The sequence below is a fragment of the Erithacus rubecula genome (assembly GCF_903797595.1).
Source record: "Erithacus rubecula genome assembly, chromosome: 5".
Classification (NCBI taxonomy): domain Eukaryota; kingdom Metazoa; phylum Chordata; class Aves; order Passeriformes; family Muscicapidae; genus Erithacus; species Erithacus rubecula.
The window spans coordinates 37,350,313-37,376,787 of NC_136687.1; the positions used below are offsets into that span (position 1 = coordinate 37,350,313).

The 26,475-nt window shown below is 36.3% G+C and overlaps 1 protein-coding gene across 5 annotated transcripts in view; it reads left to right on the forward strand.

Moving 5' to 3' along the window:
• MARCHF1 (membrane associated ring-CH-type finger 1) overlaps nucleotides 1-26,475 on the forward strand; it is a 229,990-nt gene that overhangs the window by 174,045 nt on the left and 29,470 nt on the right. For 3 of the 5 annotated variants that reach the window (XM_079306659.1, XM_079306662.1, XM_079306660.1), the window contains 3 exons: nucleotides 8,650-8,700; nucleotides 20,736-20,815; nucleotides 21,111-21,842. In XM_079306659.1, the coding sequence (XP_079162785.1) occupies nucleotides 8,650-8,700; nucleotides 20,736-20,815; nucleotides 21,111-21,842 (863 nt within the window). Of the gene's footprint in view, nucleotides 1-8,649; nucleotides 8,701-20,588; nucleotides 20,816-21,110; nucleotides 21,843-26,475 lie in introns of those variants that run through there. The other 2 variants (XM_079306663.1, XM_079306661.1) reach the window with 2 other exon arrangements.

A 26,475-nucleotide genomic window follows, 5' to 3' on the forward strand; every position in this document is an offset into this window, starting at 1 on the left:
TAGAGAAAATGTTTGTAAGAGAAGTAGAGGAAACTCTTTATATAGTTCCATATTTTGACAAAACAGGGGAAATATTTTTCCATGTTTATTTTTCATTTCATCTCTTTTCCCTTATATTTGCCTCTTCCTTTTCTTTTATTAATTTATTTTAATAATATTTTCTTCACTTGTAATTGAAGTTATACCTCTGTATTTCTATTTAGTATCCTTTGCAAATAGTATTCCATACATCTTGGTAGTACTAGGGTATATCATTAGAGTGCTGACTAGCAATTTATTGATTTTCAAGTTACTTTTAAGCGGTTTATTGGTTTTTAAGTCTTCCTTGCTTTTGCTCTGTGATTTTTTAGTTAAAAAACTAATGGCAAGTTTCACTTGTCCAGTATCTGTCTTTGCAGATTTTAATTTTTAGCTATATGGATAAAACAGGCATCCAAGCTGTAGTCTGAAGAGCATGGGCAGCAAGTTTTACTAAATTTTTCATGCAGTGCTATGCTTAATGCATGGTGTTCACCACACAGTTCCTGAGTCAACAAGGGCAGATACTATTTTAGATGTCTTTTTGCTTACTAAGTATTTTAGAATACCTAATCTTAGAGAACAACCTTGGGTTAGATGGTTGTGATTTTTCTTAAGGTTGAAATACTGTCAGTCAGCTGATGGATTCAGTGAGTGAAACTAGCAGCGTATGAAAATTTGACATTTATTTAAAGAGTGAAAACAATTGTGAAACTATGGGGGGTTTTGAGTATGTTAACCTAAAAACTGGTTAGGATATTGTTGTTTGTAGTCTCTGATAGATTATGTCACTTGAAAGTGAGCTGGTATAAGATGGGGGATTTTTGAAAAGAGAAGTGCCACATGCTTCTCTGTCAGTAGGTTCAGTCTGATGTACTGCCCTAGACCAAGGAAGCAGAAAGATCCACTGTGACCAGGCTGTTACCACCCAGCAGTTTACTGCTCATTGCCCAAGTCTATCCTTAGAAACAGAGTTTCACCTCCTACTAGAGCTAAGTGGAGACACTTGTCAGATTGGGATGGATTGTATTAAATAATGCAAACGCTGGTACTTCTTATTGACACTTGTTCCTATGAGCAACCAAAATGTACCTGAATTACAACACTGATTCCAGCACATTCCAAAACACAGTCCCATACCAGCTACTGTGAAGGAAAATTATCCCAGGCAAAACCAGCACAAACCTCATTCTCATTTAATAGGCACTGCCAAAAATAATTTTCCAGTAAAAGCCTCTGACTAGATTCTTACCTCAGGATCAGTGAAGAGCAATGTGACACATATTGTCTGTTAACTGATTTGTGTTGAACAAATTCCCAGCTTCATGGTTATTTCATCTGTAATTCTGGCGAGGATTTCGAGGAATTTTTCGGTTTTGCTCCACATGGTAGAACAAATTAAAATCTGGCCCTTTTTTGTGGTCTAAGAAAGGGGATTTCACTTACAGCAGGTGAGTGTTTAGTACAGTGTTTCCTGACTGTATTCTGTCCATGCCTGTGCTTTGTTTCAAGGCTGATTCAATGCTGCATTTTTCTTTTTTTTCTTTTTTTATTTTTTTGTAATGGTGCATTTGTTCCCATTTGAAAATAGCTTTGACCTTGAATATCTGTGCAACATAGAGAAAGTAACTGAATGTTGTAACATGGAAGATATGCATGTAATTGCAGGTAAAAGCACCACTGTGAAAGCCCTAACAGGAAGAATGCTATTGACTCATCTGTGATGGAAAGTGCCCTGAGCCTCATTAAAATGTAATTAGCATTTTCAACTCAAAAGGATGGTGGATCAGATTCTGATGTATTTATCATGCATATTAGCAGCTTACACGGAAAAACACCCTGACACACTGAGACTGATATGGAGATAGGAGTCTAGCACACTAGAGATACCAGGGCAAGAAGCAGCCATAGGTAACACAGCAATATGTCTGTGCCATGCAGTTGGTGGCATTGCAAATTTTTTAGAGGATAAAATACTGAAAAAGAAGATAACTTCTTAAAATGTTTTACTCCAAACCTTATTACAGTACCAATGTAAAATTTTTATGGATCTTCTGTGCTGCAAATTCTGGCAACAGGCATTTCTTAGTTGCACAATAAGTGACAGGATCTGTGGCAAGTAAAACACCTGTACATTATCCTTAAGTAAGGTTACCCAATAGGCCATGAACAGGTAGGTTCCTTGATCATAGCTATGTACTCTCCTACCCATATTTAAATGTGGCAAATATACAGCTTCTTAAGTAATTAAACTAACTTTGTATGCCACACTGGAATATGAAGTCTGTTTCCACAGATAACAATCAGAATGGCATTTTGAAATGCTTCAGCATCCTCAGAACCCTTTTTGTGATAATTAGCTGGTTTTGCACAGTTGTGCTTTACAGCAGAGACCTTCAGTCTGTTTAGATTCATCTCCTTCTGCCTTTCCCCTAGTGACCTTGTAGGTGATTTGACATTAATGTTGAACTTCTTAGTGAAGTTAAAATGTCTTAGAATAAGCAAGTTATTTGTTTACAAAGAAGGGAGATGATAGATTTTCTTACATTTTCAAGTATAGATTTGACTACCAATAGTTTTATATTTGGTGATTTAGTGGTATGATTCATTTATAAGAAGAATTATATGTCTTACTGTTTAATATTTGAAAGTATGAAAAAATGGATAAAATATGTAGCAGCACAGAGAATAATTGCATGAAAGATAACTGTCAGCTGATTATAGGCTTTTTTCTCAGTATTATTTTAGAGGTAAAATCTACTTTGGCTTCCTTTCTGAACATGAATTCCTCACATCAAACCTGTTTAGGAATTGCTGGTTACTGTGAATTTGTTAGGATGTTATCAGCAGCAACTGATTTCCCCCACTCTTCTTTCCCATGGAGACTAGGCTATCCAGGTCCAAACTGGCCAACAGGCAGGGTGTATTCTCTGTCATTATTAACATTGTCATTATCTTCTTGGCATAAATAAACAGTATTATGCTTGTATTTGTTTTAAAAACACAGATCCCCAACATAAAAAACTGAAGTAGTTTTTTATTAGTGTAGCAATAGCCATGGAGAGACAGTGTTATCCTGGCTCTGGCTATTTGCAGCCACAGAGAACTGGTAGACAGTTAATACATTTACACATCTAATCATAAAAAAACAAATCAAGAGATAGTTATGTGGTTTTAGATGTTTTATTTATACATATGTGATACAGTATGAATAATACGAATTATAATATTCTGTGTATTTTGTTGATATTTAATTTTATTAAGTCACTGTTGTCTCTCCTTGGTTCTTTTAATTAAAGGTTGCATCTGTATTACAGTCTTTAATATTTGCAGTGAGCTTTTTTCCTGTAACTTGGCACTTTGAATCTAGCAGTTCTGTCATACTGAAAAAATTCTGGATTCCAGTAGAATTATGCATAATGCCCAGTAATTACAGTGTGTTTATGTCTTAGATAATTATGGGCAATGGAGTTTTTGTTTAACAGTGAAAGCAAATGTTGCCTGGTTCGTGATTTTTTGCTTTCCGTTTTCATGTTGAGATATTGACATAAGTGTATCCAGTCTGTACATCAATTTTAATAATGCCAGTTCCTGCTCTTTCAGCAGCTGATGTTCCTACTTGAGATCATCTATGTATGTGATACCTTGGGCCATAAAGGGAAAGCAGTTTCTGCTCATATTAAGAATTCTAGAAGGGAAAAGGTGCTGAGAGGAGGCACTCTGTTGAAAAGCACTTCAGGCAGGCAAAACTGTGTTTGTTTGGCCTGTGTTGTGCCTACATTTAGGAGACACTTATTTTTGTGACATGTTGTGACATGACTTACAGACAGACATCTGTCAGTACAGTCATGTGGGGAACTCCAAGGCTGAGGACTGAGCACGGAGGTGTGAAGCAGCACATGGCCACCACTGGGATGCAAAAATTAAAGTCCACAAAAAAGAAAACTACGACAATATATTTTGTAAAATGATTTTCCTAGGAGGTGGGTTGGTTGTATTTGTGTGGCAAAAGCTGTTGCTTAAGATTCTCCTGTGAACTCAGATATTCTGATTAATTCTTGATGCTTTCGTCCTCACTTCAGGGAGATGAAGTGCAATTCATTAGCAAGGTTGCTTGGGTCAGCTGGAGTGATCCTCAAAGCCAGAGAAAAACAAAGGGCAGCTAAGGAAAGAAACCAGACAAATGGATTAGTTTAAAATGTGCTGTGCTGCCCAGCAAGACTTAAAATCATTAACTGTGTGTATGAATATTTATATATGAGCCAGAGAGCAACTAGCTAATTTCCTATTTTCCTCTTTATAATAAGAGCCTGAACTGTTCACAGCAGTATTTCAGAAATTTGTTATTACTAACCTCTTCCTCTGCCCAGTCGGGGTTTTATTCTTGTGCTTTAAAAACAAAAATCTGTTTTTAAGCAGTGCAAGTAGCATTTCCAAATGGGAAAAAAAAAAAAAAAAAAAAAAAAAAAAGCTGTATCTAATTATTAGAAAGCTTAATGGGTTTAGATTTAAGATGATCCCTGAAAATAATATCACTTCAAAAACCCAGTCTTGGGCTGAAATTAAGTTTTGGGAGGTAGCTTACTATTTAGCAGGGAAAGGGATTCTACACTTATTTTTAATAATTTTAATTACTAAATGCATACAAAATATTTTTGTTATTTTTAAAATTTTCATTATATGATGGGACAGGTGCATGCTCCCAAAACACTTTCATGAACATGTCATACCCTGAAATTTTGTGGTACTGTTTCTCCTTTGTCTTTCTCCCAGAATTTATATTGAAGGCTGAATTACAGTTTCAATTATGTCCTTGTAAGTGATCTTAGTAAAACCTAATTCTTAGGAAATTTGCAAACACTGACTGATTTTTCTTGATATTCAAGGAGAATAATTCGAGAAACTTACTTTTCTGCTATCATATCTTTTCTAAGATACCTGATGAATGTTTGCAGGATGTGTCCTAGGATAGAAGAGATGAGATATTGGTGGTATAGGACATCTGGTAAGGAGAGGCATTTCAGTGTAGTCTTCATAAAAGAACCTAAAAAACTCATGCCTGTCCAGGAGGAGTCTTGGGAGGAACTGTTTTACTATTCTGTTGACTAGATGAAAACACAGTTGAAGAATTTTATTGAGAGCTGTCTGTGAATATCTTGTTTTCACTTTTCTCAAGGGCTGGGAGTCTGTGTGTGTGTAAATTTAGAAAATTCAGTCATGGAGGTAAAAAAACCTCTTCATAGACATTAAATAATTCCTGCTGAGAAGTATAATTCTAACAGGTGAATGCTTTTTCTTTGAAATTATCTGATTTGAAGATTAAGAAAATTTTATCTAATTTCCTTGATGCACAAAAATATGTATAGATATTTGAATATATATGTCTTTGGTTAAATCCTTTGGTTATGTGCTTCCTCTACTCTGCAGTGCTGTGGTCTCACCTTGAGTCCTGTGTGCAGTTTTGGGGACCACAATATAAAAAAGATATTAAGGCATTAGGGAGTGTCCAAGGAGAGACCCAAGGATGGGAAGGGCCTTGAAGTGAAGCCATGTGAGGAATGGCTGAGGTCACTTGGTCTGTTCAGCCTGGAGGAGGCTGAGGGGAGACCCCACTGCAGTTACAGCTTCCTCCCAAGGGGCACAGGAGGGGCAGGCACTGATCTCACCTGTGGGGACAGTGACAGGACCTGAGGGAATGGCCTGATGCTGCATCAGGGCAGGGATGTGTTGGATATCAGAGAAAGGTTCACCCAGGGGGTGATTGGGCACTGGAATAGGCTCCAGGGAAATGGTCACAGCACCACTGGTCTCACTCACAGCCTTAGAGCTCAAGAAGAGTTTGGACAATGCTCTCAAGCACTTGGTGTGACTCTTGGGGTGTCCTCTGCAGGGTCAGGAGTTGGAGTCCATGGTCCCGGTGGGTCCCTTCCAACTCAGCATAGTTTATGTTTCATTGTTAACTTTTAAAATGTAAATTAGTATTGAATCTGTTCAAAAATAAAAAAAACTTACTGTTTCTTAAGCTTGTAGGGAAAGCATTCTGCAATAAAGTTCCTCTTCCCTTAGTTATAACAAAAATCAATTATTCTTAACAATGTGAGTACTTTGTAAAAATAAATCACTAAAGTAGAAGCACACAGACACTCTTTAATGACGCATCTCAAAAGTGATTTTGCCATTACTTTTCTATTCTGTTCTTTTGTTGTATGAGTAGTCATGCATGTTGAATAGTGAAGAATTCTATATTTAATTTATGTATTATAATTTAGTGCAACACTTTTTGTTCTATTTATACTGTGGTTTCAGGATAAGTCACCATGAAATATCTAAACCTAGTAATGATGATTACATTTATTTCCTTGTTTTTCAAAAAAACTGTTGAGACAGCATTCTTTCTCTCAGTTTAGACAATTCAGTATGTGAGCAGTACTTTGCAGACTGTGGATGCTATGAATTTTCAGTTGGAGAGTCAGAATCTTCTTGTAACACAAATGAAGGAGATAATGTGCCAGAGAGAGAAGAATGAATCATGTAAAAAGCCTGGAGAGCTGTAGTCAAGAAACAGATTTTGAAAATGAATCTTGAATGATGGATTTTTGAAGGAAAAGAAGTTATAGTCTCAGGTTCAGTATGCTGTCAGAAAATACAATACATTTTTTTTAGTCCAAGGGATGGACAATAAAGGCTGCATGCTTTTAGCAGGGAGTTTCTCTGCTGTGATCACTGTTCGTAATTTCTAACCACAAAATGGGAACTAATTTCATGGGTCCATAACTTCTATTATTTTGAGGTCAAAGCAGAGCTCCTCCAAATTATGTACCCAGAATATCCAAAGTGTATTTTCCATAGATATAAATGTGGACATTCAAAGCTATATATATTTAATGTCATTGAGAAAGGATAAGCAATTACAAATTTATTACCAGAACTACAGTGGATAATATACTACAGAAGTAATATTTGAATCTCAGGTTACTTCAGGTCAGAAAGGATCATCTACTCCACATCCCTGTTCAAAGTGTGCCCAGCCTCAAGGACAAATGTAAAAAATAAGTGCATAACTTAAAGAATTTTTTTTTTCTAAATTGTTCTTAAAAAAAAAAAAAAAAGAGTGACAAACCTGAAGGAGGTCAAGTCTTGAGGTTTAGTTTCTATGATAGAATAAGTTTAGAGTGCTGTGTGGTCAGTGCTCAGTGATGCTTGATTTTGATGACAAGTATCTATTGTGCTACTTAGTGCTGGTGAAGACAAAGTAGAAAGAGAGATAGAAACATAAGTCACCTACAGTCTGGAGAAAGATACATAGGTATATGAAACGATGTAGTTTTAAAACTATTTTTTCATATGGATGTACTTACTGGGATTGAGAAAAGTGACTTTTTAAGTGCAAAATATAAAAGTGGAGTTTTTTTCTAAATGTTTGCTGGCAAATTGGTCATTTTTGGTCATTTTTGGTATCACAAAACTTTTCTGAGCCAGAAAGTATTGGGGAAATACTAATTTCTAGACTAGAGATGCATTAATGGAGGAGGAAATTTAGCCTTTGGCAGCTGGCACCTTCTGTATTTTTCTGTAGTTTTATTGAATACAGGTTCAGAAGAGGGGTCATAGACTAGTTGAAAACCTCTTGTGGACATGTGTGCATGTATGTGTTTGCATGATGCATGAATTGCAGATGATGCTGCAGAAGTGAAAGCTCTGCTTTGGGTTTCAACACTCTCTTCCTCCAAATAGGTTATCTAACAAATTTACACACATGATATCTAATTCAACTCCCAGGTAAAAATCAGTCTTGTTGATGTGAATGTTTCACTTGAGTGTTTGAACCTGCATTCTCAAGAGCTGAGAAAAATATTTTCATTATTCTCTTAAGATATGTGCATTTACTCTGTTTCTGAAATACCTTTTCAGAGTAAATGAAACTGAATCAATTGCCAGGGAAGTGTCAAATACTGAACAAATTTTTGAACCCCTTCTCTGTTCCCTCCTTTGGATGTTGGAAAAAAACCTCACAATGACCATGTGCTGTAGAAATGTAGCTCTTTGACATAGACTTTATTAATTAATGCACTTCAGCCTGTGGTGCTGGTTTGTGTTTATGTGTTGTTTGCAAGAGTAAGAGGGGATGGAGGAGTAGATGTTAAATGGAATTACATCTCTGCATGATCACAATTCGGTTTTTTTGGAAGATATCTGTCCAGGAAATCATCTAGTACAGCTAATTTTCCTAGAGCATGAATTGTACTTTTTTTAAAGCAGGAATATGTTCAGTGTGACTGGGAAGTTTTTGTAATTGAACATTTGCTTTCCTACATAGGTTTTCATGAGAAGCTCTGATGATTTATTGATCTTTGACTCGAAATGTTTTTTCTAAAAAACTGCAAAATAAGCTGACAGTAATTAAATGTTATCATTAATTTCTTACAGAATTTAAAAAAAAACCCCAACATTTACTTGTGTAATTTGCAAGATTACTGTAATGGTTTATTTCTTGAACTGTCTTCCACTATATAGTTTGTAGACAAACTGAAGAAAAATAGAGGAGAATCTCTATGCAGTCACAATCACAGAAAAGATTAGGTAAAATCCAAATGACATAACTTTTTTTAATCTTTTAATTTTGTTTTCCAGAATGACAAATCCCCAGGGCGTTCCACAAGTCGATCAAGTAATATTTCAAAGGTATGTCAAATTTATTTCCTTTTTCTAGAATTTAAAGAAAAACTAGGTAATTAAATATGAAACAGTACTTTAATGGATTTTATTTCTTATATAGTACTTATGAGAATCAGATTTTGAAGTTTTGCTGCTGAACATTATGGTTACACTGTAAACTCCATCATAAATATACAATTACTCATTACTGTAAAATTTGTAATAATAAGCAGCTAACACATGCACTTGTTTTCGCCTGTTCTCCCCAAGTGTTTAATGCTACCCTAGCACTTTGGTTTAAGATAAATTTGCTACTTGGTTTTTCTCCTCCTGAACTACCCAAATAATAACAGCTGTAATGTGCAAAACTATGAAAACTGCCTTCATTCCAGATGGAATTCTGAAATCCTTTTACAGGCAGATATGGTTCACTGAAACCAGGATTTTACATCTAGATGCTTTTTGGTTTTTAGGAAACAGAAGGGAAATTTTAGGAAAGGAAAAATGTGATTTTTACTGAAGTTCTTTGGCTTTAACCCCCTTTTTCTGTATTTTTGGTTCACGTGTGGCTTGGCTGAAATTTCTGCCAAAAAAGCCAGAATATACAGGAGGTAAAAGATAAAACCTCAATTTTTTTGGGTTTTTTTTTTTTTAACCAAGCCTAAACATCTGCCAAGTATTATGTTGGGTTCTAAATATTTTGCATTTAGGGCAAGCACAGTATCCTTAAACCTCTTCCCAAAGTATTTTTGTCTTTGGAGTACCCATTGTAAAACTTTCTTCTTCTCAGAACATAAAACAAAAAAAGACAACAAACTCCAACTGTGATTTTAAGTTAAAATACTAGTTCTTTGTTAGGTTCTCTTCTCTTACATAAAGAAGGGAAAAAGAAAGGCAGGGGAAACGATGTAGAATATATGCAGCCTGCTGTAGGACATGGCTGAAACCCTTCTAGGTTTACTGCCTATCCTTAGAAATGATATAGTTATATATTTACAAACTTGATCACTGGGAATTGTATTAATTATTTTAATTAAGAGTTTTAAGTGCATGTCTCTAGCTATAGTTACTGTAAATCTATTATGAATTGATATTACTTTTTCTGCTTTTTTTAAAGACAGGTGCATGGGTTGCACTGTGACACAGCATAAATATATTATATATATATAAAAATTATATTCACTGACATGAGAAACATGCCAGTGACTAACATTTATTTTGAAGTGGTTTATGCAGAAATCAGTAGAGTTGTTTATTAGAAAGTGATATTTGCACTGGTTTTAGTTGCAAGCTAAAAACTCAGGTTTTCAGTCATGCACTTAGTATTTTTCTGATGTATAGCATGATGAATTGTTTTGGATTAATTTTTCTATGTGAAGCTACCTGCCAGTGAAGTTTTTCAAATCTTGAAAGACATTTGATTGGAATTCCAGTTTCATTTGCTGTCTGACTTACTTTTTTTGTAAAACAGATTTTTATATGTGTGTGTATACATAGAAAAGCAAACATCTGACTTTGCAGATTAATATTGCATGGCAGAAAGTGATGGCAAAAAATATTCCACCTCAAAACAAGGTTGAAAGCTTCTAGGGCAGATAAACTACATGCCAAAGCCGAGAGCTGTGTTCTGTGCAGTTTCAGATCTTGCACACAATGAAAATTTCAATGGGCAGGAAAATTAGATAGTCTTTATGTAAAACTATAAAATAGTGTCATCAAAACATTGTCTTTCACTGTTTTCATTTGCCTGTATGTGCAAGTTAAAAAGGGTCAAATGGAAGTATATTTTAATAGTTACCATGTGTTGTGTATTCCACTCTTGATTGGATGTAGAGCTCCTACCCCAGAGCAGAGTAGACACCACTGGGTTTTGTACCAGCCTACTTGTGAAATGAAATACAGCATAGATTCTGTAAATACGGATTCATATTTCATAATGCTCTTAAATTGTTTATTTGGAGAGAACACCTGAGATTTGCTATGTATGCTTGGGCAATTTTGCATGCTAGGTACATGGATTTTAAGTCTGAATTTTGTGGTAATACAGATTAAACTGAATTATTGAACACTGAACATGTCTTATCTAGTTATAATGAGAAGGAATCATTTTGATTTGGTATTTTCCAGATACTAGTTAGTATATACCTATTCAATACAGAGATTTTTCACTCACACATTCCCAAGGTGGGTGAATGTGTGTGTGTGTGGAAATCAACACCTCAATTTTACCATTGACTTTTGCTTTCTGTTGAGAGTGTAGAAGTTTAGCATGTTGAAAGGAATTGTATTGCATGTAATTTTCTGCCAAGAATTTCCGTAACGGACTATTTAGGGCAAATGAAAGACCAAAACTTAAAATATTTGATTGACAGCTGTGGCTGTCTTCAGTGAACAGCAACCTGGGAATCCGTTCATTCACCTCAGCCTTTTATTTATTTATATCAAGAGAAATGCCCTGGAACTCCAAAAGCAATTGCATCTGTTAGTTTTCCAATCAGAGACAATTAGGAAAATGTATCAGTGACTGATTTTTCCTGAGCTTCTGGTAATAACATAGATTTTTTCTGTCTAATAAATAAATCAATAAACAATCTTTTTGCATTATGCCCTGCTAGCACTTAATTACATATGATTAATGATATAATAATTAAATTATTAAGTCATATTTTGAACTGATCAGTATTTCACAGTAGTGACAAAGTGCAGTCCTAGTTAGTAGTTATGGCTTTCAAAACCTATCTAAAGAAACTTATACACATAAAGAAAAATATAAAGTATTTTTGGAAATGTGAGTTACAAACCAGCCTTGATGATTCTAAATTATTAATGGTTTTTTAAGCATTAGCCTTTTTTCCCCACCTATTTTCTATGTTGCTGGCAGCAGAAGGGACTTAATTATTCTTTGTAAGAGATAGTATTGTGCAGTGTTCTGGATTTCAGAATTGAAATTATCCTATCTGCATGTGTTTAAAATCTAAGTAGATTAAAAACTTGATCTTGTTCATCACCTATATGCCATTGCTTAGTTTTCTTTGCACTGTAGCTTCTTTCATTAAAAGTCTTATAATTTCCTATATATATGTATAATTGAAGAGGAAAGCTAGTCAGAGAAGGATCTGGTGGATACATTGTTTTCTATTGTGGTTAACCAGTGGAACAAATTTTGTGTCTGAATTACAGTCTGTAGACTTTATGCTCTCTATGTGCTTCTGAGGCTGCCTGGTTATGTTAAAATGCTTTCTGGAAGAAATGTTTCTAAAACATTGTAATTATCTTTCTGTATGTTAATTATGATTCAAGAGCTCATTAGAGAAGGATGCTGTCTCAGTAGCAAGATCTGAAAATCTCTGGTGGGAACCTTGGGCTTATTTTTCAGTGCAGAGAAAATCAGGCTAGGAGCAAATTGCCTGAATTTTGTTTTGCCTCAATTACTTTTCAAAAGCCTGGAGCAGGTGTTAGAACACATTTTATTTACAAGTCTCTGAAGCAGCCATCTAATAAAAGACTCTGTTGAGTTATATCAGGAAGTGAGGTGCTTGTTTTGGAATATTCTGTGATAATATCCACATGTCGAATTTAGAATATGAATAATAATAGAGGAAGGAAAGATGGAAATAATTGTTTTTAGTATATGTTAGCAATTTCTTATTTCTTGTGTCGGGTGGGGTTTCTCTCAATAAGTTACAAATGAAAACCAAAAGGCAACCAGGATGCCAAAGTAATGTTCTGAAGTTTTAGATGAAAAATTTATCATTGCCAATTAATTGTGGATTTGAACCACCCAGTTTGTGACTCTGAAATAAATTTCACAACCTGGGTATCAAATTCTGTAATAAGTAATACAATATTTATCCTTTAGAATTATAAATTACCATTTAATCTCTTTCATTAAAATTGAATAATTTTTCACATGAGTTTTGATATTCTCAAATTTTTCATCCTCTCTTAGTACAAGGTGAATGTGTGAAAAGTCCTGCATGGCAGTTTGGGTAGTTTACCCAGCTTGAAGCAGAACTCACTATTGCACCCTTTGTTTGTAATGGCCAAACATCACCATGTCTTAGGCAGTGACACCAACAGAGAGCACATAATATCTCCATATAGGTTTTATGGTAAAAAAAACCCATGAAGGAGCTTAAGTGTTCTTTTTAAAGTTCTTCCCCTGGACTTTGTTTGCCAGAACCAGGACTGCAGCACTTCCAAGATAACCTGTTGCATGTCTGAATCCTAAAGACCAGTTGTGTGACCCTTTGTGTTTTGAAACAGGCAGCTAGGATGCTACAAGGTGATCCATAGTTCTTAGTGTTCTTTGCCAATTTCACACTAATCACAAGTGAAAATTCTCTTCCAGGTTGGTGGTTGCTTTTTATTCAAGGAACCACGTAGCTCCATCCCTTCTAAGTGTAGGTTATAGATTACTGGAGTGGGCAACTGAGAAAAAACTTAGGGCTTTTGAAAAAGAAAACAAATCAAGAAATAAAATAAGTCCTTGCTCTTGTAAAGCATAAAATGTCAACCTTCATGAGTGCTTTTACAATAAGATAATACCATGTATACAAAACTGGCATTAAAATATGAGTATGAATGTTATATTAGTCATCAAATCATTCTTCTGCCTCATAAACAGAATCATTATTATGAAAGTTGAAGACTAACCTAGCACTTAGCTCTCATTTACTGAAAACAACAGTGCAAAGTAAACAAGTTAGTTGAAAGATTTTGTTCATCAAAACAGAATTTGTTTTCAATGCAAAAAAAAGGCAGAAAATCAGAAACTAGAACTAGATCCATTGTATAGTAACAGTTTCTGCAGTTTTTAAAACTATGAATGTTTGATTTCTGAGTATAGAGAATGCTTTGTGGTTTGTCCATACAATTTATTTTTTGTTTACAATAAGCTTTAAAAAAGGCATGACAGCAGAATTTACCTAAGTCTGTCCAAAAATTGAACTTCTGAATAAAATTGCATGAATATATGACAGTACTAAATATATGGGGACAGCCATCAGAAAATAATTCAATTTCAGTTTGCACTTTTTTTTTGGACCTGTTTTAAACTGGCATTTTAATGAGAGGGAATGCATAAAAATGTGTGATTGTATGTGTACAAGAATGGGTACAATTTTACAGATTCTGATTTATTCAATCACAGTTCTTACTATTTGGAGTGTACCTAAATGTGTCACATTGATATATCCCTATAAAACTGCATATATGTATGGAATGGGTTGTGCCATAATTGTAATATTTTTATACAAGCTCACTAAGTGTGTAATGCCTGTATATGACTTTAATTTCTATTATCACAGAATCCAGTCCTATCTTGTAATAGCTAATACCATACAGAAGCAACTTTGATTTGTGTTCAGTTAATGGAGCATGCAAGTTATTACATAAGCTTTTGTTTTTATAATTATTTTAACTATTTCTACAATTATAAATAATAATTATGATCTGTAACATACCTGTTACAGAGGTACAGATATACATATGTACTCTGGAAATCTTTGCATGGCATTTGTTTTTTCACCAAGGCACTCAGAAGCATATTTTGTGTATTTTTCCTGAAAACAGTTCAAGTAAGCAAACTTTGTGGCGAAAAATTGGGGGGGGGGGGGGGGGGGGGAGGGAAATAATGCAGTTTTTATCTCCTGGTTTTTGCAAGGATGCATTCTCAGAGTTTCACTTCTTTTAATTTAGTCATTTCAGTATTCCTGCAACTCTTTTGCCTTGGCACATTTAGGCTTCCCTCTTCCCTTAGGGCTGGAATAAATAGCCATCAAATACACATCAGAATGGAGTTGTTCAAGTGTAACAGTGATATCCTCACAGATGGGATTTTATCCAGTCTGTCTCCTGCACAGTCCACCAGACCAAGGAAGAACATGGTGGGTGTGTGCACTCACATGCATATGCACTTGTGAGAGCATGGCAGGAACATCATTGAGTGGAAGCTGTTCAGGTTATAGGAATGTTTTGAGGGTTTCAGTCTTGCAGATTAGAGGGATGTGTGAAAACAGATGCCCTCTTTGGAACAGAAGTTCTGAATGGTTCTCTCAGTACTGCCCACCTTTAGAAATATATCCAGTAACAAAGAAAATACAGGTTTTGTACTTCACCTTTCCTATAGGCTAAATTTCCATTTAGCTCCCTTCAGATAGTCAAAGGCTGCTGGTCTCGTAGCTCTGCACCTTTTGTGTAAATCCAACATTCTTTGCTCCAATTGCCTAAGTTTTTTAAAAGAAGTATGAAACATTTTTATTAAGAAAGTGACAATGACTAGAAAGATGCATCCTTGAAGAGAATCATGAATGAAAAGTACTGTGTTGCTACGATACAAGGACTTTTGCATACTCTAATCTATCTGATAATTCAGAGCTTAGCTAGCAGTGCTTCTGTACCTTGAAAATAAAGATTAACATAGATCAGTAAGGCAGGAGGAAACAAACAAGCTGATTGAATCTACAGTTAAAGCTGTAATTACTCATTTGCTTATTTTTAAATGATAGTATGGATTTGCCATTTGCAATTTTGATTTTAGATTTCAAGCCACTTTATAACATGATCATACTGACTTTCAAAGGTGCTAAATGATATTTTTGGCAGAATCCTAAGGATTCTTCTACTCCTTCCTTGTGTGTTACTTTTCCCTTAATTCCTTCTCTTCAGAGGTAGGTGAAAGGAGGGGAAGGAGGAAATGAGAGGAAGCAAAGGTTTGGAGAAGAATTGTGCAAGGAATAATTTGCAAAAAATGAAAATCTGTGAAAGATAATTCAGCAGAAATTCAGTTACCAATTAATGTAACAGTTCCTGTAAAGGAAGGCATCAGTCAGATTAAAACAACTTTGAAATCCGAGCACAAACCAGGAACTCTATCATATAAAAACAAATAAAGTGAAAAAAAAAAACCCAACAAAAAAAAAAAAACCAGCCAAAAAACAAAACCCTATCCCCTAAACCCATTCACACAAATTTCAGCTGCAATCAAGACTGAGCTTGTAAAATAACACGGAGTTTGGGTCACCTTCATCATGTTTTGGAACTTTGTAGACCTGAGGAAATGTCCACATAAAAGTTCATAGAGGTGGATGTTTTCCACAGAATGTTGTGTTGTTTGCAATGCAGAAATTTTCAGGTTAAAATGCACAGACTGGGTATCCTGCTGAGCTTATTGCCATACAAACTACTCTAATCTTCTCAGGTTTCCATTCCTTTGTGTGCTGTTTTTAAATAGGATAGAGTTTCAGCTTTTTAACTAATGGCTGGTGGGATCTAGAGTATTCTTTGATGCATCACTGCTATTAGAGCAAACTCAGTAGGAGAATAAAAGTATTAGACATTTTCCCTGTCTGCCCTATCACCTGTCAATTGTCTGCAGCTTTCTACTTCAGCAGTGTTGTAAGTTGACCAGCTTTTGGAAATGCCTCTATTCAGAACAGAGACAGGAGAGGATTCATTAGCTTTTCTGGTGACAGCTGTGAGGCCCTTTTATATAAGCTGTCCATTTCATCATCTGGTTTATTAATTTAAAGGTTCACTCCCTTCCTATGTTCTTCCTTTGCACTTCTGGAATCTGCTTTTACTCAGCTTTTCTGTTAGGCCAAAGCCCCTCTCTGTTCTTAAGAAGATCACAACTTGACTCATGTTCTTGCACTAGTTTAAGTGTGCAGGCTTAGCAATAGATGCCTCTAAGGACTTTTTTTTTTTTTTCTATTTTATTTTTCTTTTTAAAATTTATTTTTATCCGGAAACTTCTATCAGATCCTGAACATGTAAGTAAAGGCAGTCTTGATTTGAAATTCTTACTGTTTTCTCCAGTTGAATTTATTTCTTTCCCCCACATCTGTCTTTGCTGGTTTTCTAACATGGACAAATGTGTGTGACACTGAAGTCCCCTTGTGTTGGGTGAGTGATTCTCTTCACACTTACCCTGAAAACTCTGCTTGAAAAGCACACTATCAACAACCCAAAAATAATTATGGATGAGTGCTTTGTCATCTCTGTTAATTGAATTGCATATCCCTGACAAGAGAGTTCATCTAAACTGGCCGAGACAGCAGAAGGTAGTGACTGGGGAATCTCTCTCTAACAGTACTTTTGAAATGCCAAACCTAATCAGCTGGAGTTGGCATTATCCCTTAGACCTCTTCCTTGTATTGATAGCATAGAGAAATGAGCTGCCTTGCTTATAAATTAATTGTGAGACAGCTTTATTTTGAATTAACACAATTAATTCTGCTACTGATGTAATTGTTTATGATAAAATTTGTACAGTGCTTGTTTAGTTTTCTCATTCCAGTGAGCTATACAATATACATGTCTGAAGAAGACATTAATTCAAGGAATACTATTTTAAAAAATTCTTGGTTTTCAACCTGCCAGGTGGAATTGGGTCCTCAGCATCAATGTGATCCCTCTATTCACTAACTACAGTATCTCAAAATATTCAGTGTGCTGCATAGCAATATAGCAATGTGACAGCAATTATAACAATAAGATCTGTCTGCTTTAGACTGCTTCCAACATCTGTTGCATATACATTCCCAAAAGAGCTGGACTGATAAGATGTGAGCAGAATATATTCAAATTATCATGTTCTGGTTTGTCAGATATGCCTTGAAAATGCACAATTCTCTCTGTAAATACACTATCCAAGTAAATGCCCCTTTAGGTGTATATGCTGTCAGACTGGATTCAAGAGATGTAATTATTTAAATTTTTAAAATTAGTTTAGAATGTATGACTTGCAGAAGAGATGGCAAAGAGGGAATATTGCCAAAAGAATTGGAATAGACCTAGAGTCAGTGCTGGTAGCAGAAAGCAGATATAGTTACTGCTGTCAGAACAAGGTGATGAAAGAATGAAAAAGTAAAGGGGTTTGGGGACAGAGGTCTGGACTAGGTATCCAGCTGAGCTGAAATTTACAGTTTCCTAAAAACAGCTCATCTAGCTGTGAATTATTATATTCATATGACTTGTGGTAGCAAGGACAGATCTGACATTAGCAGGTCCTTCCACTCCCATTTAATTTACAAAGACTGGACCTATTTACTAAATAAGGGCCTCCATTTCCTGTGAGGTACACAAATCAACATCAGAAAATTAATGTCAGAAACACTAACCTTTTTGATTTTTAAAATCACTTCATCCATTCACTTTTTTCCTCACAAAGTCAAACACTTAAGATTCAGGTGGAAAGGGTAATGGGACATATTGTCCACACTGTGCTTTTGCCAAGAAAGGTTAGACTAGGTGATCTTTGAGCCCTATCCAAGCTAGTATTCTATGAACCTATGATTTTACCATGAAAAGCTAGTTTAATGTAGCTAAATGTATATAAATTAAGGTAATATGTTACAAAATTGTAGAAATCAAATGAATTATATTTGATCACAGGTAGGAATCTATTTCTTTTGTGTAACTTGTCATGCTGTGTTTTTGAAGAATTAAGTGATGCATTGGCATTTTGCCTGCCAGTTGTCATGTTGGCTCCAATAGGGCTTAGACAAACCAGCAAAAAGCATTCATTTTGTAAAAGATATTTATATAAAATGGTTTTGAAGGAAATAAACTTTTCTCTGAGTTATGTACAACTAAACATAGCGTCATGCCTGCACAGGGGAACTAGAAAGTAAATTTGACTGAGCAGGGCTGAAACAGTCCAGACTTCTTGATAGTTGAAAGTGAAATGTAAGATTTAAGTAGTCAAACTGATAATGTATTTTTTATCTTAAAATAATTAGATTTACACCATCTGCAGTTCAAAATCTTAAGTGTAAAAGCTTTTCAATGAGTTTGTTTAGTTTTTGGCTTTATTTCAACTCTCTTAAGAACTGTCTAGCTGGCTTCCTGCTTTAATAGCTCCTGAAAGTGTCTTGAACTTGTGCAGACTATGAATGTATGGTTGATGGGCCAGCTTAGCCAATCTCCTTATCCCTTCAAAGGGTACTGCTTGTGGCAAGGTGATGTAAAAATTTCTTTTACTGCATGGAGATGATCTGACCACCATTTAAGACCAGACCAAACCCCTCTATTACAGAGATCCTGAAAGAAGCAATGGTGACAGTCCTGAAGCTGGGAGGGGAGAGAAGAAATGAGCTCATCATGAGGGATGAATTCAGGATTCCACCCTTGACTCTGGGGCTGGATTTCTTCGCCAGTCCTTCTTCTGGGGCTTAGTCTGGAGGGATTTTTTTTCATGTAGCAGCAGCATGTAGCCCAATAACATTAGTTACTGCTGCTGATGTCTGCATCTTTTCTCATTAAGTAGCTTAAAATATGCCGAATTACTTAATACTAATCTCAGAGGCTGAGATGCAGAAGATTATGTACCCAACCATGCATCTAACATATGTTCCTAATATCTATGTACAAAAAACTCATACTCTGACACAATGCACATAATTGAAATATCCCTTTGGTAGAAAAGGAGATGTAGAATACAATTTCTCTTGTCCTTTTCTTCCAGCAGGACACTGCATGTAGACACACTGATGTTCCTCCTTTGACTGGTAAATCCAGACATGGCAAAAACTTAGAACACAGGGATTGTGTCAATGAATTTATCAATTGCTTTATCAATTTAGTTTCTTATTTTGGCTTGTTGTATCTCTGAGTTTTGTTCATGGAACTAGAAGTAAAGAATTAGTAATGTTGTTGGTGGGTTTGGTGTATTTTTGCAATATTAATCAACAGATAAAAGTGGTTACTTGAATTCCAGGAGCTAGAAAATTGTTTTCATGCAAAAGCACTATTCCTAAGTCTCAGCTGGTGTCCATATAAAAGAAAAAAATCTACATAGTGTTGACTGATGTTTCCAAAATATGTGTGCATTAAATAGAATGGATATTGAGAACCTTGGGTAAAAATGAAGTGTTGGCAGGTACTTGCTGTTTGTAATTATTTTTGCTTGTACTACTAATTTTCAAATACCTTTTTAATACCACGGAAATGTCTGTGAAAGTTGAGCTAGAAATAATTTCAATTATCTGACTGAATTTGATTTGCTAGTACAAAAGATTTGGATAACAGGCTTTACATCTTTGTATGATTTGTATTCTTTGTATTCGTACTTAATAGTCATCCTTCCCTTGCATCTGATGGGCAATCTTGTGGAATTCTGAGGCTTGTAGAATTTTGTCTGCATTTGGAAGGGGTGATCACTGTGGGGTGGATGGGGTTGCATTCTACAAGCTAATACCCCAGATCAGCTACAGGAAGGTCATAGCCTTATGAATGGTTTGTAGTGAACCCACTTCCCACAATACCCTGTCTTGTGAGAGATCCTGAAGAATCACAATGCCTTGGAGTTTCATTTGGATTCCATACAGTTCTGCTACTAGATAGCAAGGCAGATTGAAATGGTTTGCTGTTAACACCATCAAAATATGTTTTCAGTGAAAGTATTGGGTAACTGAATCTGCAGTTTGTAGCAACAACCTTATGAGCAAAATGTCACATACTAAACATGTTTTATATCTTTTCTGCTGTTTGAGAATGTGATCAGCTCTGTAGAGATACAGCCTGCACTTTGAATTTTTCAGGCTCATCTCAGTTTAACATTTTCAGCTCTTCCAGAGGATCTGATTGCCTTGAAAACCTTTTAAAACACACTCTAATCTTCCTGTTGTTTCATCAGTCCACTCAACCTAAGTTAGCTTTGGGTTTTTCATCACTCAGTGTATTGCAAATGCATTTCACATGATTTGGAAAGGAATCCTCATGTTTGCTTGAGTGCACAAAAGAAAAGCAGTGCTTTTCCCCTTCAGACATTTACGGTAGAGCCAAGTGAATATTCAGATGCTGAAAGCTGCTTCCTCAAACAGTGACAGAAAGCAGTCATGAGCAAATGAGAGCTCAAACACTTCAGTCGTACTTAGTTCCACAAATAGGTTTCACTTTTGTTCAAACTTCCTGTATTTTGTGAGCTTCTGTGTGTTCAACAGTGCGCTATGAACAGCAGAAACAGTTATTTTAATTTTGTAATAATGTGGCAAAGCAGTAAAATATCTGCAATGTATTTCTTGGACAAAGATTCCAAACTGTCTAACTTATTTCAACAGGCAAGCAGTCCTACAACAGGAACAGCTCCCAGGAGTCAGTCTCGGTTGTCTGTCTGCCCCTCCACTCAGGACATTTGTAGGTATGTGCTGAGAAAAATATACTCTCATCTGGCTGATACTTGTTAGTTGTTTTTATTAAATATTATGTAGCTCTTGCTTCTGCTTAACTTTATCCATAATTGACATAGACTTTAGTTTTCTTTTTATCTCTCTTTATTTTGGTTTTGTTTTTGCATTTTAGTTTCATGGTTTTCTATTAAAATTCATGTTCTCATTCTCTTTTTTTTTTTTTTTTTTTTTTTGTGTGCGTGTGATTTCTCTTTCCACTCATCCTTACCATTTCCATCCCTTTCCTTTGCTTACTGCTTTGTCTAGATCTACTACCTTGCATGATTTGTCAGAAGATGAGCTTGAACATGCAACCCCTGTCATGGTGCTGGCCCCTTCTAATAGGGAGCCTGGTGGTAAGAAACACATAAAACGAAGGTTTAGGCGGAAAAGAGAGACTGGAGACAATGGTGAGCACACAGAAAAGCCAGGAAAGGGGAGAAACTGTAAATTGCATCCTGAGCCTCCAAGATCCAGCTGGAACACATCTGATTCATCATCATCTTCAGATGAGAGTCAGTGGGCTCAGGCTAGGAGGAGAGCAAGAGAAAAGGCCAGGATGGCCAGGAGAGGGAGAAGAAGCAATAGATCATGCAGTAACCAGGATGAGTCCTCAAACAATAATGCTTTTGAACTTGTCACCTTGGGGACAAAGGGAAAAGAGAAACAAGAGATGTCTGACCCTGAGAACCCTACATTAAACCACCGCCGGAGGATTCCAAGACATAAGGAATCCCAGTCTTCAGCATCATCTCAGGAAGCAAGGATTTCCTCAAGAAAATGTGGGAAAAGCAAAGGGAAAAGCTACCAGAGAGATCGGCAGCCGGCACCTTTCCTTAGACACACCAAGGACTCCTTTGCAGAGGCAGGCTCTGGCAGCGATGCCCTGGCAGTCCCAGATCATGGAGCCCCTGCTGGGGCAGGGACCACTGTGCCTCATGCTGCTCAGAAGCCTCCAGTGCTCTATGATGACTGGTCTGATGATGTAGAAGTGTGCAGGTTAGTCCCTAATAAGAAGGGTTTAGCATTCTTAAGAGGAGTTTCTCCCTGCCACAGTCTGAGTGTCTTTCCCTTGGTTGCTTTCTGTCACTATTTCTCAGCAATAAACTGCTAGACAGGCCACAGGAAATAACACAAGAACCTTTGCTGCAGAGAAGTTAGCATATCTCAGTCTGAAGAGATACTTCTGATATTTAAAAAGAGTAATCCTACAAAGGAGCCAAATGTTTGTCTTTGCTCCATGAAGATGGTCCCACTCTGTCCTCTAGCAGAGTATTGTTTTTTGTTTTTTTTTTAATCTCCAGGCAGAGGCAGAGAATAAAGCAGAGTGCCAGATAGCTCAATACAATGGGATATAGAGCTTTTCCTCCTTGGGTGATCAGTTCAAACACAGCTTTCGTCCCTCTATGTAATTTTTCAATGACTTATATAAATATAAATAAATTGATAGTCTTGATTCAGTGTTCCTTAGAGATGCCATTACCTCAGGAATCCAGTGGATGGTGCCTGGGGAACATTGTCTCTAGTGGGGCATAATTTGTCTGTGATTTTGCACTGCTGAACACCTCCACACTGGGAATTTGTATGGGCTGTTAGCTCAGTCACCCTCACAAGTATTGGAATGATACAGAAGGGTGGTTGGGCAGAATTAGCAACACCAAGAGTTCCCTTTAGTTCAGAAGTTCAGGCCTCTGACAATTTGATGCCCTTGGTGTGAAGCATGCAAGCCAAAGGTGAGCATTTTACCCTGGAAATGAGATGGAGCTAGCCACTTCAGGGCTAACATCCAAATTTGGAGTACACAGCTGGGAATGCTTGAGTTACTCAGTTCAGTGGTAAATGAAAATCATCATCCCATAAGTCTAACAGAACTGAAACAAGTATTTCCTTTTTTCTCCCTCACCAGACTTGTGAGCCAGCATTGGCTCTCATCTGCAAAGTGTTGGTCAGGCTTAGTTTCTTCATATGGTTACCCAAAACTTCTCACTTTTCTTTGCTGGGAAGAATTTGCGTGGAAATGTAAACAGAGGATGAGGAAGTTCATGATGCCACATCATGCAGTTTCACAGTATGCTGTAACCTGGTGAAACACTGCAAATATCTTATTTCTAATAATAAGAAAGGTAATATGCAGGTATTTTGTGGGATTTTTTCAGCAGAAGATGCAAGCCATGACTAACACAACTAGTGCTATATACTCCTTTTTTTATACTGACCAAGAAAAACTGCACATTTCCACTTGTCTGACCATTGTCTGTCATAATCATTTAAGGTTCTTCAAAGTCCAGCTGGTTTGTGCATGAACTTATATGTTAGCACCAGACTTGGGTTCTCTCTGCCTTACAGAAATACAAAGACACAGCAACAGTGGTAAATCATGTTATTGAAATGTATTTACAGGGCATAATGCAGAGGTGTGCACAGATAACTACAACAGCTTCAGAGTTGTCTTATATTTCTGAACTACCCAACCTGCATGTATTGAAAATCCAGTGTAGTACATGCAATACATATATAACAGGTCATTTAATAATTGTTAAGAATATGAGCTACCCAAAATCTGAAAATAAAAAAGCTTCAGCATGAGTCTTCATACGGGCTTCACTATATTGTAGTAAAAAATATACAAATAAATAAATGTGTGTGTGTATATATATATACACACACATACTATATATATATATGTATAAAAAATAAAGTTCTATAAATCCTTATGTAGATTAGTCCTAACTGTTGCCCAAGTCACTAAATTTAGAATTTGCTTTCAGATGAAAAGTGTATCTCAGTCTTTATTAGTCTTCTCAACCCACTGAATTTTATTATAATTTTTCAGGTGCTTTTTGTGAGACTTGAAGCTTGGTTCAAGGATGGACCTTTTTGAATGCATGCAAACTTTTCAGCCAGGCTCTTATTTAGTTCAGGAAAGATGAAAAATTTTGATAGGTTGTGCCCTAAGGCTCAGTATTAGTGGAGATGTTCTTTGAACAACCAGCATTAAACTTAATATGGTTGATAACAAGACCTGTTTTGCAAAATTTCTCAAGCCAGTCAAAAATGCATTTTTCTATATGGCAGGGATAATGCTATTTTGTTTGTTTTTCTCATTATCACATGTATCATAGTGACTGTAATACATCTAGGAAAAACGTAGCAAAATCAAAAGCCTGTTATTTTTCATAGCTAAAACGTTGTCTTACTTAATCAGTTTGCAGACAGCTGAGGAAAAAGGAAGACATGTTTTTACTACCAGTTCAGAACAGACTGTAGTTTCTATTTCTCAGGACAGGTCCATGCACTGCACTGATTTGTGAACTGTGATATGTTTTGTTTTTAAAATTTAAAAGCAAAATCCAAATAAATAATTGCATGTCAGTGTAGTTGTGCACATATGCACCATTTTTCTGCATGAGAAATAGAAAAAGGAGGGTGGTTGTCTCATGTTTATGCTAAGACTGGGTTAGCATATCTGGTTATGATGTGGAAAATTTGTTTTCCTGTGGTGTTTCTTCAAGCTTTTCATCCTGGCTGTTCATGTCTTTAAGTTGATATGACAGCACTGGCTGAGAGGAATGTCCCTCACCTGAATGGTATTGTGTGGAAATAGCAGAGGAACTGGGATCATAAACATCTTGTGGCAACAGTTCTTTAAGTCCTTAAGTTTCTGGGTCGGCAAGTTTTTTCCTTCATTTCCTCATGGATGGACAATTCAGTCTGCATTTAGCAGCATGAGCAGGAATGTGACAGGGCACACTCAATTCCAGCATAAGCACATTCATCAGATAAAGTGCAGTACCATTGTGCAATATGTTCTAGTCTAAGGGGGGCCTCTTGGTCACTTCAGTGAATCATTTGCCCTTCTAGTGTCACTGATTCTTTCCAAAATGATGAAAAAATGTCATGGCATCAATGCTGACCTTTACAGTCTCTTCCCTAAACAACTGATTTCTCCTGGAATCCATTAGGAGACAAGGTTTCTTCTTCTGAGATACAACATAAGTTCTAAGTTGTTTTGGCACCTAATTTAATTTATTTTTGTTAGAAGATTCACAGGATAGGCTTTCCAAATCATACAGGTGGATCCCCCTTTTCTTAAGCTGCCCTGTGCCTGAGATTCTTTTCATATAGACTTTATCCTGGAGCTTGCCATGGCTCGAGGCATGGCCTCAGAAATAGCTTTCTTTGTTCTGCATGTGGTTAATCTCCATAAATCATGGATTTTCACATGGAAATCACTAAGAAAAGAAAATTGGGTGGTTGACATTACCACTGGTGGATCATAAGTGTTTTATATTGATTCTGAATATATCTTGTGGTATTTTTATTATTGATGATGTAGTTGAAATGTATTTCTGTTTAACTAGTTAGGCTTTTGGTATAAAATCTTTTTGTAGTGGTGATTCAGTCATTTCAGCAAAAACAGATGCACTTGAATAAAGTGGATTTTCTCACTGAACAAAAGATGCTTATTGGAAGTCAAATTTTGATTTTGTTGATCTCTGAATGACTGCAGTCAGGTAATGTCAAGCCCTTATTTGAGGAGTAGGGCATGTGAGGAAGCAAGCAGGGAAGGGGAGAAGTAAAGGAGATGATGAAGTTGATTAATGAGATCTGCAGAGTATATTTTTAAAAAGCAGTTTTCAAAATCTTGTGTTTTAATTTAAAGGCCACTATAAACTTAGGAATAGACTAATGCATTTCTGTGTGTTAGCACAATTCCAGATGGGAAGAAATAGTGTATGTTGTACATGACAAGAGGCAATATGATTATGTAGTTTCTGTCTGTGAAATCAAGCCCTTCAGCAGGTTTGGTTGTTTTATTTATATTTAGTAGGACCTGCAAAAAAAAAAAAATCTTTCATGAAATTACTTACATTCTGAAATATTCAGGTAGAAGAGTGCTCATGAAATCAGCAGACAGGTGGTTGGTAGGAAACAAGTCCTTGAAGAAAAAAAAGAAAGTTGAACAGAAGATAGATATATAGATATATATAGGTTCAACTTCTACCACTGAATTTTAACACCCATTCTAAATACTTGTGCTGAAACCTTGATGTTGGACCCAGTGAAAAAACTGTAATGAAGAATATGTAGACTTGAAATACCCTCCAGAGCCCTCTAAAATCACCATTAGATGGAAGGTGCTGTACTTCCAGACTGTGGTGTTTAGCTGGAGGGTTTTTAACCTGTTTCTCCCTGGGATATTAGTGTGTATCTTGTGATTTCAGGATGACATGGTAGGAGCTGAGTCTCTGAATCTTGTCCTGCATGTTGATTCCTCACCCCTTGCTTGAACAGAACTGTGACTGCTGCTTGCTTTCCTGTTCAGAGCTTTATGTTTTGCAAAGTGACTTTTTGATAGGAATCTCTTGCTTTTTGAGGAATCTCCTCCTCTGCTTGATGGTCTGATGGTTCATCAGTCTTTGAAGCAGTATGAAATTCTGGTTGATTCTATTATCTGCCTGATGGTTCAAATCCTCATCTGTCACCTCTCCAGCCATCTGGTTGTGCAGTGTCTTTTGGAAGCTCTCCATGCTTCACAAGGATGCAGGGAGAGCCAAAGTGAGGCAGGCATGTCTCTGCAATTAGGCTCACTCATCTGCAGGGAACTGAGTCCTGGTTTCTGCTTGTTTCT